The following is a 20,404-nucleotide window of genomic DNA, read 5'->3' as shown; positions in this document are numbered from 1 at the left end:
TCCCAGGACGGCCGGTTGGGCATCTCCACTGATGCGGGGCGCGCCCGCAGAAACTACAAGTCCCACAATCCCTCGCGGCCCCACCACGTCATATCAAGGGGACGCAGCGACCGGAGGAGCACGGCCTGGGCGGGATGGAGCCGCCGCCGTCGGGCTCGTTGTTTGCGGCGTTCAGCGGGGCGAAGGCGGCCGGCGCCGGGGGCTCGCAAGGTAAACAAATCCCCGGCACTGGGTGCGGCCCTCCCCAGTGGGGAGCCCGCGTCTGCCGGACTCCCTGCCCCTTCGCCAACCGGCTCGGCTCACCCCGTCCACTCTCCCCCCCCCGTCCCTCTCTCTCCCCCCCGTCCCTCTCTCCTCCCCCCCGTCCCTCTCTCCCCCCCCCCGTCCCTCTCTCCCCCCCCCGTCCCTCTCTCCCCCCCCGTCCCCTCTCTCCCCCCACGTCCCCTCTCTCCTCCCCCCCGTCCCTCTCTCCCCCCCGTCCCCTCTCTCCCCCCCCGTCCCCTCTCCCCCCCCGTCCCCTCTCTCCCCCCACGTCCCCTCTCTCCTCCCCCCCGTCCCTCTCTCGCTCCCTGCCCCTCTCTCTCCCCCCGTCCCTCTCTCTCCCCCCGTCCCTCTCTCCTCCCCCCCGTCCCTCTCTCCCCCCCCCCGTCCCTCTCTCCCCCCCCCCGTCCCCTCTCCCCCCCCCGTCCCCTCTCTCCCCCCCCGTCCCCTCTCCCCCCCCCCGTCCCCTCTCTCCCCCCCCGTCCCCTCTCCCCCCCCGTCCCCTCTCTCCCCCCCCGTCCCCTCTCCCCCCCCCCGTCCCCTCTCTCCCCCCCCGTCCCCTCTCTCCCCCCCCGTCCCCTCTCTCCCCCCCCCGTCCCCTCTCTCCCCCCCGTCCCCTCTCCCCCCCCGTCCCCTCTCCCCCCCCGTCCCCTCTCCCCCCCCGTCCCCTCTCCCCCCCCCCGTCCCCTCTCCCCCCCCCCGTCCCCTCTCCCCCCCCCGTCCCTCTCTCTCCCCCCCCCGTCCCCTCTCCCCCCCCCGTCCCTCTCTCCTCCCCCCCGTCCCTCTCTCCTCCCCCCCGTCCCCTCTCCCCCCCCCCGTCCCCTCTCCCCCCCCGTCCCCTCTCCTCCCCCCCGTCCCCTCTCTTCCCCCCCGTCCCTCTCTCTCCCCCCACCCCCCGTCCCTCTCTCTCCCCCCACCCCCCGTCCCCCTCTCCCCCCCGTCCCTCTCTCTCCCCCCCCGTCCCTCTCTCTCCCCCCCCGTCCCTCTCTCCCCCCCCCGTCCCCTCTCCCCCCCCCCGTCCCCTCTCCCCCCCCCCGTCCCTCTCTCTCCCCCCCGTCCCCTCTCCCCCCCCGTCCCCTCTCCCCCCCCGTCCCTCTCCCCCCCCGTCCCCTCTCCCCCCCCCGTCCCCTCTCCCCCCCCCGTCCCCTCTCCCCCCCCGTCCCCTCTCCCCCCCCCCGTCCCCTCTCCCCCCCCCGTCCCCTCTCCCCCCCCCCGTCCCCTCTCCCCCCCCCCCGTCCCCTCTCCCCCCCCGTCCCCTCTCTCCCCCCCCGTCCCTCTCCCCCCCCGTCCCCTCTCCCCCCCCGTCCCCTCTCCCCCCCCGTCCCCTCCCCCCCCCGTCCCCTCCCCCCCCCGTCCCCTCTCTCCCCCCCCGTCCCCTCTCTCCCCCCCCGTCCCTCTCTCCCCCCCCGTCCCCTCTCTCCCCCCCCGTCCCCTCCCCCCCCCGTCCCCTCTCCCCCCCCCGTCCCCTCTCTCCCCCCCCGTCCCCTCTCTCCCCCCCCGTCCCCTCTCCCCCCCCCGTCCCCTCTCCCCCCCCGTCCCCTCTCTCCCCCCCGTCCCCTCTCTCCCCCCCGTCCCCTCTCTCCCCCCCGTCCCCTCTCTCCCCCCCGTCCCCTCTCCCCCCCCCGTCCCCTCTCCCCCCCCCGTCCCCTCTCCCCCCCCCGTCCCCTCTCCCCCCCCCCGTCCCCTCTCCCCCCCACCCCCCGTCCCCCTCTCTCCCCCCCACCCCCCGTCCCCTCTCTCCCCCCCACCCCCCGTCCCCTCTCTCCCCCCCACCCCCCCGTCCCCTCTCTCCCCCCCACCCCCCGTCCCCTCTCTCCCCCCCACCCCCCGTCCCCTCTCTCCCCCCCACCCCCCGTCCCCTCTCTCCCCCCCACCCCCCGTCCCCTCTCTCCCCCCCACCCCCCGTCCCCTCTCTCCCCCCACCCCCCGTCCCCTCTCTCCCCCCACCCCCCGTCCCCTCTCCCCCCCCCGTCCCTCTCCCCCCCCGTCCCTCTCTCCCCCCCCCGTCCCCTCTCCCCCCCCCGTCCCCTCTCCCCCCCGTCCCCTCTCCCCCCCCCGTCCCCTCTCCTCCCCCCCGTCCCCTCTCTCCCCCCCCACCCCCCGTCCCCTCTCTCCCCCCCACCCCCCGTCCCCTCTCTCCCCCCCACCCCCCGTCCCCTCTCTCCCCCCCACCCCCCGTCCCCTCTCTCCCCCCCACCCCCCGTCCCCTCTCTCCCCCCCACCCCCCGTCCCCTCTCTCCCCCCCACCCCCCGTCCCCTCTCTCCCCCCCACCCCCGTCCCCTCTCTCTCCCCCCCACCCCCCGTCCCCTCTCTCTCCCCCCCACCCCCCGTCCCCTCTCTCTCCCCCCCACCCCCCGTCCCCCCTCTCTCCCCCCCACCCCCCGTCCCCCCTCTCTCCCCCCCACCCCCCGTCCCCCCTCTCTCCCCCCCACCCCCCCGTCCCCCCTCTCTCCCCCCCACCCCCCGTCCCCTCTCTCCCCCCCCGTCCCCTCTCTCCCCCCCACCCCACCCCCCGTCCCCTCTCTCCCCCCACCCCACTCCCCCTCCCCCTCTCTCTCTCCCCCCCTCCCCCCTCTCTCTCTCCCCCCCTCCCTCCCCTCCCTCCACCGTGGAGCATTTTCTGGGCGTTCCCTCCACTTACAGAGCCCTCGTTTGCAGCCGGAGCCCACTCGGCCTGCCCTGCCCCTGCTTGCTCCTTTTGGTTCTCTCACCCCATTGGTTTTATGGCCCTTCCTCTTTTCCCCCATTAAGGCATCTATTCGAAGTCCCTTTTTGAGTTTTGGACTGGGTCTCTCTCTCCATTACCTGTGGCTTGAATGGGCATGCAATTAAGGATAACATGAGTAGGTGCAGCAGGATCACACAGGTGCAGGAGGACAGGCACGGTAGTGTAGCGGTTAGTGTAAGGTTATTACAGCGCCAGCGACCCGTGTCCAATTCTGGCCCCTGTCTGTGAGGAGTTTGTATGTTCTCCCCGTGTGTCTGCGTGGGTTTCCTCCGGGTGCTCCGGTTTCCTCCCACATTCCAAAGACGTACGGGTTAGGAAGTTGTGGGCATGCTATGTTGGCGCCGGAAGTGTGGCGACACTTGCGAGCTGCCCCCGAACACTCTACGTAAAAGATGCATTTCACTGTGTGTTTCGATGTACATGTGACTAATAAAGAAATCTTATTGTCAATTGTTTGAGTGGAAAAGGAGCCATAATCAGATGAAGGGCCTCGACCCGAAACGTCAACTGTTTATTTCCCTCCACAGGTGCTGCCTGACCTGCTGAGTTCCTCCAGTGCTTTGTGTGTCACTCCAGATTCCAGCATCTGCAGTCTCTTGTGTCTCCAGAAGCAGGAGGATGCCTTTCAGCAGCAACAGTCTGCTGGAGGAACTCAGCAGATCAAGCAGCATCTGTAGGAGGGAAGACATTGTCGACGTTTCGGTCAAAACCCTGCAATAGGATGCCTTGCAGCCCCTTGTACTTGTTGTGTCGTTCAATACGATAAGAGTCAACAGCAGGGAAACAGGCCCTTTGGCCCAACTTGTCAAGCCGACCAAGATATCCATCTAAGCTAGTCCCATTTGGCCCATATCCCCTCTAAACCTTTCCTATCCATGTACTTGTCCAAGTTAAATGTTGTTATTGTACCTGCTTCAAGCACTTCTCTGGCAGCTCGTTCCATATAAGAACCACCCTCCGTGTGAAGAAGTTGCTCTTTGGGTCCCTTTTAAATCTTTTTCCTCTCACCTTCAGCCGATGCCCTCTAGTCTTTGATTCCCCTTCCCTGGGGAAAAGACCCTATCTGTGCCCCTCATGATTTTATAATCTATCAGGTCATAACTGATCTTTAAATTCTCTGGCACTCTCCTGTATTAACCCCATATCCATTAATATCCAAACATCTATCACTCTTTATCTTGAAAATATTCAATGACTGTAGCTCCACAGCCCTCTTAAGTAGTGAATCCCGAAGGTGCACCTTCCTCTGGGTGAAGAAATTTCCTCTCGGTCATGAATGATGCCTATTTTGAGTGCCACTCACTGATCGTAGACACCCCAGCCAAGGGAAACGTTATGCCTGTATCTACACTGTTGAGCCCTGTAAGAATTTTGTATCCTTGTCAGATTCAGTCTAAACTCGGGAGGCCCAAATCTGTTTTCGTTTCTCATGGCACAGTTGCTCTACCCTCATAATCAATGGTCAATGAATGCTGAGTTTGCTCGTGATGCCCATGTTAATAAGTTTTGAGATCCAAGCCACGTATTGCTATTACCACCCACCTTAAATCTGTGGATACTGACCCTTTTACCTTTGGTAATTTTTCCTTATTTACTCTGTTTGTGACAGATTAGAGTTGGGAAAGTTAAAACACTGGTCTGTTCTTTTGTCTGAATGGAGTGGTTTAATGTGGTGGTTGTTTCATAATGAGAGCAGCTTGTTTATACTGTGCTGTTACTGCAGTAAACCATCCCAAGATACTCTACATGAAGGCTTAAAAATAAAAATTGACATAGAGTAACTTGATATATTGAGACATTTCAGTAGATTTCAGAGTAAAAGGCATGTAACCTAGCTCAATACTTGACGACAAATTCTGTGATGCACGTACTGGTTTATTATTGTCACTTGTACCGAGGTACAGTGGAAAACTTGTCTTACATACTGATCGTACAGGTCAATTCATTACACAGTGCAGTTACATTGAGTTAGTACAGAGTGCATTGAGGTAGTACATGTAAAAACAGTAACAGTACAGAGTAACAGTACAGAGTAAGCTATAGAGAAAGTGCAGTACAATAAGATGCAAGGTCACAACAAGGTAGATCGTGAGGTCGTAGTCCATCTCATTGTATAAGGGAACCGTTCAATAGTCTTATCACAGTGGGGTAGAAGCTGTCCTTGAGTCTGGTGGTACGTGCCGTCAGGCTCCTGTATCTTCTGCCTGATGGAAGAGGAGAGAAGAGAGAATGTCTCGGGCGGGTGGGGTCTTTGATTATGCTGGCTGCTTCACCAAGGCAGCGCGAGGTAAAGACAGAGTCTAAGGAGGGGAGGCTGGTGTCCATGTTATGCTGAGCTGTGTTCACAACTCTCTGCAGTTTCTTGTGGTCCTGGGCAGAGCAGTTGCCGTACCAAGCCGTGATTCATCCAGATAGGATGCTTTCTGTGGTGCATCAATAAAAGTTGGTGAGTGTCAAAGGGGACAAACCGAATTTCTTTAGCCTGAGGAAGTAGAGGCACTGGTGAGCTTTCTTGGCTGTGGCATCTACGTGATTTGACCAGGACAGGCTGTTCGTGATGTTCACTCCCAGGAACTTGAAGCTCTCAACCCTCTCGACCTCAGCATTGTGGATACTCATGAGACTGCAGATGCTGGAATCTGGAGCCATGCACAAGATGCTGGAGGAGCTCAGCAGGGCAGCATCTATGGAGGAACTTAGCAGGTCAGGCAGCATCTATGGAGGGACATGCATATATTGTTTGACAGGGAACTAGCATGCAGGTGTTATGTCACATAATACTGACATATAACCTAAAAACCTGTACCAATAGTTAAACCCTGCGTAACATGGATCACCTCTGCTATCTCAGCGCAATGTTTATCAGCCTGCTTAGCCTTATCAGAGAACTGGACTTGGCAAAGGCCATGGCACCTTTGGCAAATATTTCAGTGGCTGGAACTGCTAAATCTGAACATAAAGCTGAGTGCAGATCAGGACTGACTCCTCAGCACTTCCATACAGCTGGAAAAGCTGAGTCATGTACTTCAAGAAAGAGCAGAGGCTCAACAAGTTACTCCCGTCGATATATTGGAGTCATTTGGGGCCAAGTGAGATTCTTAAGTAAAATGACCAAGAACCTCAGGCAGACCTCTCTGAAAGCTTGCAAGCCTTAATGGTATTGGTTTATTACTGTCACTTGTAGTGAGGTACAGTGAAAAACTTGTCTTGCATACTGATTGTACAGGTCAATTCATTACACAGTGCAGTTACGTTGGGTCAGTACAGAGTGCATTGAGGTAGTACAGGTAAAAACAATAACAGTACAGAGTAAAGTGTCACAGCTACAGAGAAAGTGCAGTGCAATAAGGTGCAAGGTCATGATCTACCTTGTGACCTTGCACATTATTGTCTACCTGCTCTGCACTTTCTCTGTAGCTGTGACACTGTACTCTGTACTGTTATTGTTTTTACTTGTACTACCTCAATGCACTCTGCTGAGGAATGTGGTGCGTTTGCCTCAAGATCATCTGCCAAAGGCAGGGCACGATGGCAACTCACACCTGACCAGTGCTCCTATATAGTGGCAAGATCTCCAGAAATTTGGCATTCCCACTGATAGCAGGGGAATCCCGCCCAGCACTACTCAGTGTGAGGAGGTTGGGTCAGTGCTGGCAGGAAGCTACCAGAGAGTCAAGGCTTAAAGACTGCAGGTGAGCTGGGAATCAGAGTGCACTCTGACCTCCACTGGGTCACTCGGGAAAGTTTTGGTACAGATCAGCCTCTTCTCTAACACCTCTGACAAGCAACATGAGGGTCCTGATGCAGGGTTTTGACCCGAAATGTTGATAATTTCTCTCTCCCTCTGTCAAAATGTTAGATGGTTTCTTAAAAATGAAGAGAGAAGATATAAGGAATTTCAGAGTTTTGGACCAAGGGCAGCTGGAGGCATAGCCATCGTCAGGAAAAACAGGGATGTGCGAAATCCCAGAATTGGGAGGGTGGAGCTTAATGAGATAGAGAAGAATGAGGCTGGCGAGGGATTTGAAAGTGTAAATAAGAGCTTTAAACTACGTCTGCTTGGTGAATTTCACAGCTGTAACTTGAAGATTAGAACTGAAAGGTTAAAGTTAATTAATAGCGGGGAAAGACAGTTGCACTGTCTGTGCTCTTGTTACCATAGCATAGTACTTTCAGATTGATTGGAGTAATATTGAGTTGTTCAGAGTGGCCTGGATAGATTGTCCAAAGGCGATGTTACATCATCCATAGGCTAAATTGGTAAATTGGTTTATTATTGTCACATGTACTGAGGTACAGTGAAAAACTTTGTTTTGCATGCCATCCATAAAGGTCATGAAAACACTATTGAGGTAGTACAGGGGAGAAGGAGTAACAGAATGCAGAATAAAATGTTACAGTTGCAGAAAAAGTGTAGTACAGGCAGACAATAAGGTGCAAGGCCATGACGAGGTAGATTGTGAGGGCAAGAGTCCATCCTTATCATACTAGGGGATCATTAGAACATAAAACATTACAGCACTGTATGGGCCCTTTGGCCAATGATGTTGTGCTGACATCTTATCCTGCTCTAAGATCTATCTAACCCTTCCCTCCCACATAGCCCTCCATTTCTCTATCATTTATGTGCCTATCTAAGAGTCTCTAAAATGTCCCTAATGTATCTGCCTTCACCACCTCTGCTGGCAGTGCGTTCCACGCATCCACCACTCTGTGTAAAAACAAAAACTTACTTCTGATATCCCCCTTTACCTTCCTCTAATCACCTTAAAATTATGCCCCCTCGTGTTAGCTAATTTCACTCGGGGGGGGGGGGGGCGCGGTCTCTGACTGTCCATTCAATCTATGCCTCTCACCATCTTGTACACCTCTATCAAGTCACCTCTCATCCTCCTCCTCTCCAAAGAAAAAAGCCCTAGCTCGTTCAACCTAGCCTCAAAAGACATGCTGTCCAATCCAGGCAGCATCCTGGTAAATCTCCTCTGCACCCCCTCTAAAGCTTCCACATCCTTCCGATAATGAGGCAACCAGAACTGAACACAATACTACAAGTGTGGTCTAACCAGAGTTTTATAGAGCTGCAACATTACCTCGTGGCTCTTGAACTCAATACCCCAACTAATGAAGGCCAACACACCACACGCCTTCTTAACAACCCTATCAACCAGCATGGCAACCTTGAGAGATCTATGGACGTGGACCCCAAGGTCCTTCTGTTCCTCCACATTGCTAAGAATCCTGCCATTAACCTTGTATTCTGCCTTCAAATTTGATCTCCTGAAGTGTGTCACTTCACACTTATCCGGGTTGAACTCATCTGCCACTTCTCAGCCCAGGTCTGCATTCTATCAATATCCTGTTGTAACCTACAGCAACCTTCTACACTATCCACAACACCACCAACCTTCATGTCATCTGCAAACTTACTAACCCACCCTTCCACATCCTCATCTAAGTCATTTATAAAAATCACAAAGAGCAGGCGTCCCAGAACAGATCCCTGCGGAACACCACTGGTCACCGACCTCCAGGCAGAATACGCTCCATCTACCACCACCCTCTGTCTTCTATGGGCGAGCCAATTCTGAATCCACACAGCCAAGTTTCCCTGGATCCCATGCCTCCTGACTTTCTGAATGAGCCTTCCGTGAGGAACCTTATCAAATGCCTTACTAAAATGCATGTACACTACATCCGCTGCTCTACGCTCATCAATGTGCTTTGTCACATCCTCAAAGAATTCAGTCAGGCTCGTGAGGCACAACCTGTCCCTCTCAAAGCCATGCTGACTGTCCCTAATCAACCTATGCTTCTCCAAATGCCCATAAATCCTAAGCTTCTCCAAATTCCCATAAATCCTGTCTCTAAGAATCTTCTCCAGTAATTTGCCCAGCACTGAAGTCTCACTGGTCTGTAATTCCCAGGGTTATCCCTACTCCCTTTCTTGAACAAAGGAACAACATTTGCCACACTCCAATCATCTGGCACTATTCCTATGGCCAGTGAGGACACAAAGATCATTGCTGAAGGTGCAGTAATCTCTTCCCTCGCTTCCCGTAATAACCTTGGATATATCCCGTCCAGCCCCAGTGACTTATCTATCCTAATGTTTTTCAAAAGTTCCGGCACCTCCTTTTTCTTCATGTCGACATGCTCTAGCATATCAGCCTGTTGTATGCCATCCTCACAAACGTCAAGGTCTCTCTCACTGGTGAATACTGAAGCCAAGTATTCATTAAGGACCTCCCCTACCTCTTCTGACCTCCAGCACATATTTACTCTTTTATCCCTGATTGGTCCTATCCTCTCTAGTCATCCTCCTATTCTTCACATATGTGTAGAACGCCTTGGGGTTTTCCTTAATGCTCCTCACCAAGGCCTTCTCATGCCCTCTTCTAGCTCTCCTGTTCATACTTAAGCTCCCTCCTCTTGACGAGATATCCTACGTCTCTTGTCAACCACGGTTCCTTCACTCCAGCATCCTTACCCTGCCTTAATGGGACAAACCTATCCAGCGCCCCATGCAAGTACTCCCTAAAGAACCTCCACGTTTCTGCTCTGCACTTCCCCAAGACCATCTGTTCCTAATTTACGCCCCATGTTCCTGCTTAACAGCATCATAATTCTCCCTCCCCCAATTAAATACTCTCCCATATTGTCTACTCGTATCCCTCTCCAAGGCTATGGTAAAGGTCAAGGAGCTATGGTCACTGTCTCCAAAATGCTCTCCCACAGAGAAATCTGAAACCTATTCAGGTTCATTCCCTCATACCAGGTCCAATATGGCCTCTCCTCTAGTCAGCCTGTCCGCATACTGTGTCAGGAATCTTTCCTGGACAAACTCTGCCCTATCTACCCTTTGCACTAAGGAGGTGCCAATCAATATTAAGAAAGTTGAAATCAACCAATGACAAGAGCTGGTCATTGACTTCAGGAAAGGGGGCGGTGTACATGCACCTGTCTACATCAATGGTGCTGAGGTCGAGAGGGTTGACAGCTTCAAGTTCCTGGGAGTGAACATCACCAACAACCTGTCCTGGACAAACCACGTGGATGCCATGGCCAAGAAAGCTCACCAGCGCCTCTACTTCCTCAGGAGGCTAAAGAAATTTGGTTTGTCCCCTTTAACTCTCACCAACTTTTACCGATGCATCATAGAAAGCATCCTATCAGGATGTATCATGGCTTGGTATGGCAACTGCTCTGCCCAAGACCGCAAGAAGCTGCAGAGAGTTGTGGACACAGCCCAGCGCGTTGCGGACACCAGTCTCCCCTCCTTGGACTGCCTTTACTTCTCGTTGTCTTGGTGAAGCAGCCAGCATAATCAAAGACCCCACCCACCCAGGTCATTCTCTCTTCTCCCCTCTTCCATCAGGTAGAAGATACAGGAGCCTGAGGGCACGTACCACCAGACTTAAGGACAGCTTCTACCCCACTGTGATAAGACTATTGAACAGTTCCCCTATACAATGAGATGGACTATGACCTCACAATCTACCTTGTTGTGACCTTGCACCTTATTGCACTGCACTTTCTCTGTAGCTGTGACACTTTACTCTGTACTGTTAATGTTTTTTTTTAAACCTGTACTACATCAATGCACTCTGTACTAACTTGATGTAACTGCACTGTGTAATGAATTGAGCTGTAAGCGGTTTGTAAGACAAGTTTTTCACTGTACCTCAGTACAAATGACAATAATATACCAATACCCTGTTATTTTTGCCCCTTTCCAAAATCTGCCTCCCGATCTGCTTCTCAGTGTCTCTGCTGCTACGGGGGGGTGGGGGGGGGGGTCTGTAGAATACTCCCAATAGAGTGATCATTCCCTTCCTGTTTCTGACTTCCACCCACACTGACTCAGTAGATGATTCCTCCAGGACATCCTCCCTTTCTCCAGCTGTGATACTGTCCCTGATCAGCAAAGCCACTGCCCCACCTCTTTTACCTCCATCCATGTCCCTTTTGAAACATCTAAACCCCAGAATGTCCAGCAGCCATTCCTGCCCTTGTGATAGCCAAGTCTCTGAAATGGTCACAATGTCATAGTTCTATGTACTTACCCATGCTCCAAGTTCATCAGCCTTGTTCCTGATACTTCTCGCATTAAAATAGACACACTTCAGCCCATCCAACTGACTGTAATTTTGCCCTTTCAACTGCCTATCTTTCCTCACGGTCTTTCTACACTCTGTATCTACTTGTACACTAAATGAACCAACCTCTGACCTATCACTCTGGTTCTCATCCCCCTGACAAACTAGTTTAAACCCTCCCCAACAGTTCTAGCAAACCTGCCTGCAAGAATATTAGTCCCCCCCTCCAGTTCAGGTGTAACCTGTCCCTTTTGTACAGGTAGTACCTTCCCCAGAAGAGATCCCAATGATCAACAAATCCGAAACCCTGCCCTCTGCACCAACTCCTCAGCCACACATTCATCTGCCAAATCATCCTATTCTTACCCTCACTGGCATGTGGCACAGTCAGCAATCCAGAGATTACTACCCTCGAGGTCCTGCTTTTCAGCTTCCTACCTAACTCCCTATATTCCCTTTTCAGGACCTCATCTCTTTTCCTACCTATGTCATTGGTACCAATATTACCACGACTTCTGGCTGTTCGCCCTCCCCCTTCAGAATGCTGTGGACCCGATCTGAGACGTCCCTGACCCTGGTACCAGGGAGGCAACATACCATCTGGGAGTCTCTTTCACGTTCACAGAATCTCCTGTCTGCCCCCCTTACTAGGGAATCCCTATCACTACCACCCTCCTCTTCTCCCCCCTTCCCTTCTGCACCACACAACCAGGCTCAGTGCCAGAGACCTGATCACTGTGGCTTTCCCCTTGTAGGTTGTCCCCCCTCCCCGACAGTAACCAAAGCGGTATGCCTGTTGTTCAGGGGAACAGCCACAGGTGTACTTTGCATTACCTGCCTATTCTTCCTTTCCTGGTAGTCATCCAGCTACCTGCATCCTGCAGCTGAGGAGTGACTGCCTCCGTGTAGCGCAATTGTCTTATCAGCTACTTTGTCCCATCGGGTGGGTGGGGAAAAAAATTCCACGTACAGCCCTTGTGAATGCAGCATTGAGGCTGATCCAATGTTTGACCCTGCATCGTAACCAAGCTGGGAAGTAATAAGGATTAATGCTATTCTTGGTCCCACTGCCTTGTTGGATCTGTAGTTCACTTGTATGAGATGAGTTCTTGGTATCTGTGATCCAGCCTGGATGTTTTCAACAAAATCATTGGAGGTTGTGACCAAGGAAGCTGTGACTTCTGATGATAAAACTGCACAGTTTATTTTTCCTAGGTTTCTCTTACTGTGAGAGTTAAACAGTCAGCACTGCAGCAACGCAGGGCATTGTGATCAGTGAAGTTTTCATTGACTTACACTATGTTGCCCTTGACTGTGATGAATGACTTTAATGGCATTTGCTGTGATTTACTGTCAGTTTGTCTGATGAGTCCTTACATTAAAAAGCACAGCTGCCAAATAACATTGATTTCTGCTGCCTGCAGGATTGGATTGGCTCAGTAATCAAAGCTTCCGCACTGAGGATGCCCTACAGCTGCACCAGCGCATCGTGGCAATTGCAGCAGACTCGGTCCAGGGGTCACCACAGGCAAGGTACACTGTCCACCTCTCTCTCTATTTTCTCTCCATTTTTTTCCCACTTTTTGTCCACTCTTCTGTCTCAAGGATGTGTCCGGCAGTGTGAATCCAACTTATTGCCCTCGGTCTAAATTTTTAATGTTGTATGGAAGCAGAACTGCTTTGGTTTAATTTGATTTGTGGCACAAAGTTCAATTTGTGCTATAACTGTCAGTTTGCTTTTATCATCCCTCTTCTGTTCCAACAGCAGTGGCCCTTTGTAAATTTTCTCACTTTGCAGGCTGAGTATTTAAAGTTACATCACTAAGCCACAAGGAGCAAAAAGAGAAGCTTTACCCAGAAGTTGTGTTGAATGAACAGTGCTTCCTTGCACTCCCAGCAGTAGGAATGTAGAATCTGAAGGCTAGTGGAATGATCTCACGTGCAAACAGCCTTGCAATTAGCACACAGCACAATGTTTTGTTAGTTCTCTCACATGGTCCTGATTTCTACCTACGGTGCCTCACCTCAATTTCTGCTTTTTGTCCCCCTTTTGGAAGAATTATACTCACACTGAATTACATATTTTAGGAGAGGAAAACTCCCATTTAAACAAAGGGAACACTTCCAGTTTTCTCTCTTCCATCTCGCCCTGCAGGATGCAGGATCCTCCCTCCTCACTGTGTTATCAGCCAGCTGAACCCTGCTGAGTTCTTTCTCCCGTCTCCCCTCTGCAACCTTTGTTTCCTTACTGTGTAATCTGCAACCGTGCTTCAAATAGGTTTCACGCTGGCGTGAGTGCAGCAAAGTATCCCCTGATCTGCCCTCATCCACATGGGAATTTCTGGTTCCAGTGATCCTCCATTCATTCGTGGTACAGGGAGAAGTTGTGGCTGACGTTTTACTTAGCAGCACAACTTCCCCTTGACATTTCTTTTTTAATTATTGAGCATGATCGAGTGCACTTGAACTCTCCCCTCACCCCATCACCAATGCTCTCTAGAGGGGCTGTCAGGTTTTTAAACAGCAAGCAAGCAAACAATGCTTTTTTATTTAGTCTGGATTTTGTTCTGCTTGTAAGTTAATTCTGTAGCGCTTGTTTAGTTTCTCCTTCAGTATGAGACAAAAAGTTTGGATGAGCAGGCAGAGCAGCGTTATCTTACTGCCTACCACCATTCTGTTGATTTCTTGCTTGTGTCTGGTGTTGGCGCCAGGCTGGGGTCACGTCCTCCTGGGCCTCTGACCTTCCCATCTCCGCTAACGGCCATCATTCTTTCCCCAAGGCAACAGCAGGCACATGCCTGTTTTGTCTTTTGTCATCCAGGCACAGTAGTGTAGTGGTTAGCATAACACTATTACAGTGCCAGCGACCTGGGTTCAGTTCCGGCCGCTGTCTGTAAGGAGTTTGTACGTTCTCCCCGTGACTGCTTGGGTTTCCTCCAGGTGCTCGGGTTTCCTCCCACATTCCAAAGACGTACAGGTTAGGAAGTTGTGGGCGTGCTCTGTTGGCGCTGGAAGCGTGGCAACACTTGCGGGCTGCCCCCCAGAACGCTATGCAAAGATGTATATCGAAACACAGTGAAATGCATATGACTAATAAAGATATCTTTTACCTTATCTCCAGTATTCTGCTTTAGTAGACATTGAACAGTCAGGCATTTCTTTCAGGAGACGTGGAAGGAAGAATCTAATATTGCACGTGATGTGGAAGGGAAATCTGAATTGGGCTGTTTGATAGATAGAAAGGCCCTTCTCACTCTGGGTTATTTTGAGTAGCCTTACATAGAACAGTACAGCACAGGGAGCAGGCCCTTTGGCCCGCAATGTTTGTGCTGACCATGATGCCAATTTAAACTGTCTGCACGTGGTCTATGCTCTGCCATTCCCTACCTGTCTAAATGCCTCATTGTCTTGTCTCTGCCTCTACCACCTCCCTTGGCAGTGTGTTCCATGCACCTCCCACTCTCTGTGTATATATAAAAAAAGAAAATTGCCTCATAAATCTCCTTTAAATTTTACCCTTCTCACCTTAAAACTATGCCCTCTAGCATTTACATTTCCAACCTGGGAAAAAGATGCTGTCTATTTACCCTATCTAGTCCTTCCTTAATTTTATATACTCTATGAGGTCTCCCCTCAGTCTCTGACGCTCCAGAGAAGAAAATCCAAGTTTGTCCAACCTTTTCTTGTAGTTAATACTCTCTAGTCCAGGAACATCCTGGTGAACCTCTTCTGCACCTTCTCCAAAGTCTCCACATCCTTCCTGTAATGCGGTGCCCAGAACTGCACAAAATATTTCCAAATATGGCCTATTATACAGCTGCAACATACTTTTATACTCAACGTCCCAACTGATGAAGGCAAGAATGCCGTACAGCCGCCTTTACCACCCCTATGGACTTGCACCCCAAGGTCCCTCTGTACATCAATGCTCCCAAGAGTCCTACCATTTACTGCATAATTTCCTCTTACATTTGACCTCCCAAAGTACAACACCTCACAGTTTTCTACACTAAACTCCATCTGCCATTTCTCTGCCCATATTTCCAACTGGTCTGTATCCTGCTGTATCCTTTGATCAATCTTCCTCCATGACTCCACCAATCACAGACAACAGAGGCCCCAGCATCGATCCCTGTGGAACATCACTGGTCACAGACCTCTACTCCAAATGGCTACCCATTACCCTCTTTCTTCTACGGCCAAGCCCCACCTCTTTTACACTCCTTGCTTTCCTTCATAGGGTTGAGCTCTATTAGTCAACTGATCCCTTGGGTCTGTATGATTCCCTCTGGAATAATCAACCATAGTTGTTTAATGTCCAGTGTATTGGGTTCAGTTGCAGCTCATGCTGGATCCTGTTATTGCTTGTGTCTTCTATAGGAGGTTAATTGGAAATGGTGCCGGGTCCAATGGTTGATTAACAGTCTGACAAGCTTCTTCTGTATTCCCAACCACCTTCATAACAACAAATGGGATGGGAAGTCCTCTATAGTAGGAGGGTTGCATAGGCTCCCGTGACACATAAAGTGAAGGCAGCACTCCTCAACACTTGACGCAAGTCTGCCGCTGGACATCAAATCAGAATTTGGAGCTGAAGCTTTTAAATGCTTTCAAGGTTCCAGAATGTTCAAAGCCTGCCCTATTGGTCATCCTTCAGGACCTGATTTAAATTTTACAGGATCAGGATAATCCAATTCAGCAAGGATTGAGTTTTTGACAGAGCAGCTTTCTTCAGTTCCCATGGTAGGTCTCCATCGTTAGCCTGGCGTTTATTTCTCCTTTCCATGGTGTTTCATTCAGACGTTCCAATGGAATCTGGAGTGAAAAGCTGCTTAAGATTTGAAACCGAAACAGAACATTTGGGAAGTGCTCAGCAGGTCAAGTAACATCCACGGGGAGTCACTATGTAATACTCCACAGAAATGGGCCCTCTGGCCCAACTGGTCCATGCCGACCAAGGTGCCCACCTAAGCTAGTCCCATTTGCCTGCATTTGGCCCATAGCCACTAAACCTTTCCTCTCCTTGTACTTATCCAAATTTCTTTTAAGTGTTGTCGTTGTACCTGGCTCAACCTCTCTCTGGCAGCTCGTTCCATAAAGAGAAACAGTTTTCAATTCATATCAAGGATGAGTGTGTTTTTGGTACTTATTTTCTTTCATAGTCACACAGCACAGAGACAGGCCCTTTGGTCCATCACGTCTGTACTAACCATCAGTCACCCATCTGCATGAATCCAATTCTTCTGCTTGCATCCTAGTTATCTCTCTTTCCACCTGACTATGTCCCCTCTTCCGCCCCACCATTCTCCGACCACGCGTCCTACACACTTGGGACAATTCACACTGGCCAAATAACCTACAAAGCTGCATGTTTTTGGGATGTGGAAAGGAACCCATGAAGTCACAGGCAGAACATGCAAACTCCACACTGACAGCACCAGAGGTCGGGATTGAACTCTGGAGCTCTGAGACAGCAGCTCTACTCGCTGCACAACTGTGCTGCACTTCGGTTTAACAGAGGAGTGCCCAAGTCTTTTGAGTTTAGGAAGGCCGTGGCAGTGTGTTAGCCGTGGGCTGAAGGGGCAAATTGATGGGCATAATGCGTTCGTTGGTCATTTGACGTGGCTTATGAAACGTTCAAGATGAGTACCAGGCCCATTAGAGCACTGGGGTGGCTTGATACCTGCTTTGGCATCTTTGAAAGTTTCACCTGACCTGAGTTACTGCTGGGGAGTGAGAGCCATCCATTCCCTTCTTGCCAGGTGTCTTTAATTGTCGATCAGCCTCCAAATCCATTGCTTGCGGTTTCCCCTACCCCAAATCACTTCCTTGGCGGGAGGAGGAGTGACCTTGGACCATAAGGCGTAGAAGCAGAATTAGGCCATCCGGCCCATTGAGTCTGCTCCGCAATTCGATTGTGGCCGATTTATTAATCCCGTTCTCCTGCCTTCTCCCTGTAACCTTTGACACCCTTACTAATCAAAAACCTATCAACCTCCGATTTAAATATAAGATGAGATATCTTTTTAGTCACACGTACATCGAAATACACAGTGAAGTGCATCTTTTGTGTAGTGTTCTGGGGCAGCCTGTAAGTGTCGCCACGCTTCCGGCGCCAACATAGCATGTCCACAACTTCCTAACCCGTACGTCTTTGGAATGTGGGAGGAAACCGGAGCACCCGGAGGAAACCCACGCAGACACGGGGAGAATGTACAAGCTCCTTACAGACAGCGGCCGGATTTTGAACCCGGGTCACTGGCGCTGTAAAGTGTTATGCTAACCACTACGTTGACTTGGCCTCCACAGCCCTCCATGGCAATGAATTCCACAGATTCAGCATCCTCTGGCTAAAGAAACTCCTCCTCATCTCTTTTCTAAAGGAATGTCCTTTTATTCTGAGGCTGTGCCCTCTGGTCCTAGACTCTTCTATTATTGGAAACATCCTCCCCCCAGTCTTCTAAACTCCAGTGAGTACAGGCCCAGAGCCATCAAACACTCCTCATACATTAACCCTTTCATCCCCGGGGTCATTCTCGTAAACCTCCCCTGGATCCTCTCCAACGCCAGCACGTCCCTCCTCAGATATGGGGCCCAAAACTGCTCACAATACTCCAAATATGGTCTGACCAATGCCTTAAAAAGCCTCAGCTCTGGACTTCCTCCCGGAGGGCTGCTCTCCAAAAGCCCAAACCAAGAATTTCCCTGAGCCAAATTTAGCCTGTGGGCCACCTTTTTGAACATCTGTGCTTCCGAGTCCGAAACTTTGTAAAGATGTCTTTATAATCCTTGATGGAGCTGCATGTTCTATTCATTAAGTTTTTTAGTTTAGTTTAATGATTAATGTACAGAAAGCTGTTGCTTCCTGCACTGTGATGTTGGGTCTACTCCTGGTCAAGAAAGGGGGGTACATTGTGGAGGCAGAGGGGAAGCATGGGGATTTTTAAGAAGCCGGGAACAAACGACAGCACTAACATGGGTTTAGCTAGTGATTGTCCAACACTTATCACGTGATTGATTATTCCCTGTCTATCTTCATTTCCAGTGTTTATTCAGACCATGAAGTATCTGGGCGATTGTCCCCCAGATCGCCGAGCAGTGGTGAAGAGCATGCCGCTACCAAAAAGAAGAAAAAGAAGAAGCATCACCGTCACAAAAAAGAGAAAAAGAAACACAGAGAGAGCTACCATTCCAGCAGTGACTCTGACCCTGAGCTCCTCTGGGATAAAGGCAAAGAGCCCCACACGGAGAGGTGAGGAGATTGTGTGCTAAGAAACAGTATCAATAAACATTACTGCAGATTTGATGAAGTCTTCCAGCCCACCCTTTGCCCCTTTTCATAAATCTTAATTGAAATATACAATCAGATTCTCTAATTTTGCAGGACTGAAGTCTGTACTGATCTGCCTGTGGGCAAGTTCATGTGGCTGGATGACCTCCAGTCACAGACCGCACAGACCTTCTGCATCGATAGAAAGGCTGATCCTGCCAACTGGGAGTACAAATCGCTCTATCGTGGAGATCTGGCAAGGTACTGGTAATGCGAGAAGCTGTGGGATTTTATTCCGTGATACTTCCGTGGTGGTAGAGTTATGACATTGAGTGTGATGTGTCGTGAAGAGGTGCTTTACAGGGGAGCACGACACTGGATGTGGCACTGCACTACGGGAGGACACTTGGATGGAACTGGAAGTTTGATAATTGCCACTTGCCACACTTTCTGTTGTGCTCTTCAGTTGCTTTCTTTGCCAAATACCCGTCTGGTTCTTTCTTGAATTCTTGATTTTTGGAATTAACTGCAGCACAGTCAATTGGGATCATTTGCTTATTGAGCCCACTCCAGCTCCAATTAGTCACATTACCCCACTCCTTTACTTTGTTTATACAACACGATAACAGGCCCAACGAGCCCGCGCTGCCCAATTACACCCATGTTAACCTACTAGCCCGAATGTCTTTGGAATGTGGGAGGAAACCGGAGCACCCGGAGGAAACCCACACAGTCACAGGGAGAACGTACAAACTCCTCACAGACAGCAGTGGGAATTGAATCCCAATCGCTGGCGCTGTAATAGCATTACACTAACTGTTACGCTACCGTGTATTCTACCTCTGCATCATAAGCTTTTGTCTAAGTTTTTCATCAAATCTTTTCTGAAAGCCACTAGTGGAACTACCCATTGTCATTTAAGGCAATGCAATTTCTCACTTCCTAAGCATACCCTCTAAACCGAGCTCCAACCAAGCTTTTCGACAATCCTCCTGATGCCATCTTTGCCTCAGTGTCACTTGTTGCTTGATTACCTTTGTGTGAAGAGCCTTTGGATGGTTTCCTTTGTTAAAGACGCTATGTAAACAAAATCAGTCTTGAGGTTGGCAGGACTCTTCACAACTGCTAGCTGCCCATTTGTCTGTTCTGTAGTTAAATCTTAACTGTTTTTTGCTTTCTAGTGCCACGTTACAATTCTACCTGCGGTAATTAGGGAATTGTATTTGCAGAAATGATTTTGTTCCCCTTCCTTCAATTTTACTCTTACCAAAATCTGACTTATCCATCGCCCTCATCCACTGTATTAACACTAAAAGTTAATGCCCCCTGAAGCAGCTCAAATTACTTGGCCACGCAATAATTGCAACAAAATCAATGTACGTGTATCCCAAGAACCAATTTTTTTTTGTAATTGAAGGTTTGAGGGAAGCGTCTTTACACCAGTGACTGATTACTTCAAGGGTGGGAGAGTTCTGGGAGTCAGAACATTCATCACTTTGTACCAATCCATTTTCTTGTAAGTCGCTTCATATCCAGTCTGTGCTAATGGACTGGCCTTGCCTGTGCCCCATGGGCTCTCCTCCAGCTGACTGCTAAACAATGCCCAGTGTCAATATTGCTTTGGCATAACGGCAGACTTAATTAGCCATGAGACTGAGACGCCTCAACCATTGTTATTACTCCCTGCAGTTAGGCAGCTTTCATGTAGTGGTAAATACAAAGTGTCCGGGTCAGTGATGTTCAACACAGAGTTGTCATGTCAATTATCTGAATGGAGGGTGGAGTTTCACTTCTGAAATAAAGCACTGGGGTCTCGCTTTTGTTCTGCTGCAGATTTTTCAGACTGCTGTAGTGCTGGCAGCTGGCATCAAATTACTAAACCACCAGGACCCTGCACCTCTCTGCTAACATGTTGGCTTTGCATGAGGTGCAGTGTAAGCTGATAAACTTGAATTGAGGACGGGTTGGATAAACTTGGCCTCTATCCTCTGAGTATAGGAAGTGTGATTGTCAGGAGAGCACAGGAATAGGCCCTTTGGCCCACTGAG

At 50.7% G+C, this 20,404-nt stretch overlaps 1 protein-coding gene across 1 annotated transcript in view; it reads left to right on the top strand.

The window, feature by feature from the left end:
• The first annotated feature begins 118 nt into the window (after positions 1–118).
• nrde2 (NRDE-2, necessary for RNA interference, domain containing) overlaps positions 119–20,404 on the top strand; it is a 71,522-nt gene continuing 51,236 nt past the window's right edge. The window contains exons 1-4 of the mRNA XM_052013445.1: positions 119–210; positions 12,511–12,619; positions 18,132–18,338; positions 18,471–18,617. Coding sequence (XP_051869405.1) covers positions 135–210; positions 12,511–12,619; positions 18,132–18,338; positions 18,471–18,617 — 539 coding nt within the window. The 5' untranslated portion in view covers positions 119–134. The remainder of the gene's footprint in view (positions 211–12,510; positions 12,620–18,131; positions 18,339–18,470; positions 18,618–20,404) is intronic.

The sequence above is a fragment of the Pristis pectinata genome, chromosome 1 (assembly GCF_009764475.1).
Source record: "Pristis pectinata isolate sPriPec2 chromosome 1, sPriPec2.1.pri, whole genome shotgun sequence".
In the NCBI taxonomy this organism is placed as follows: domain Eukaryota; kingdom Metazoa; phylum Chordata; class Chondrichthyes; order Rhinopristiformes; family Pristidae; genus Pristis; species Pristis pectinata.
The sequence above is the reverse complement of the archived record's forward strand: the minus strand, read 5'-3'. Positions and strand labels throughout refer to the sequence as shown.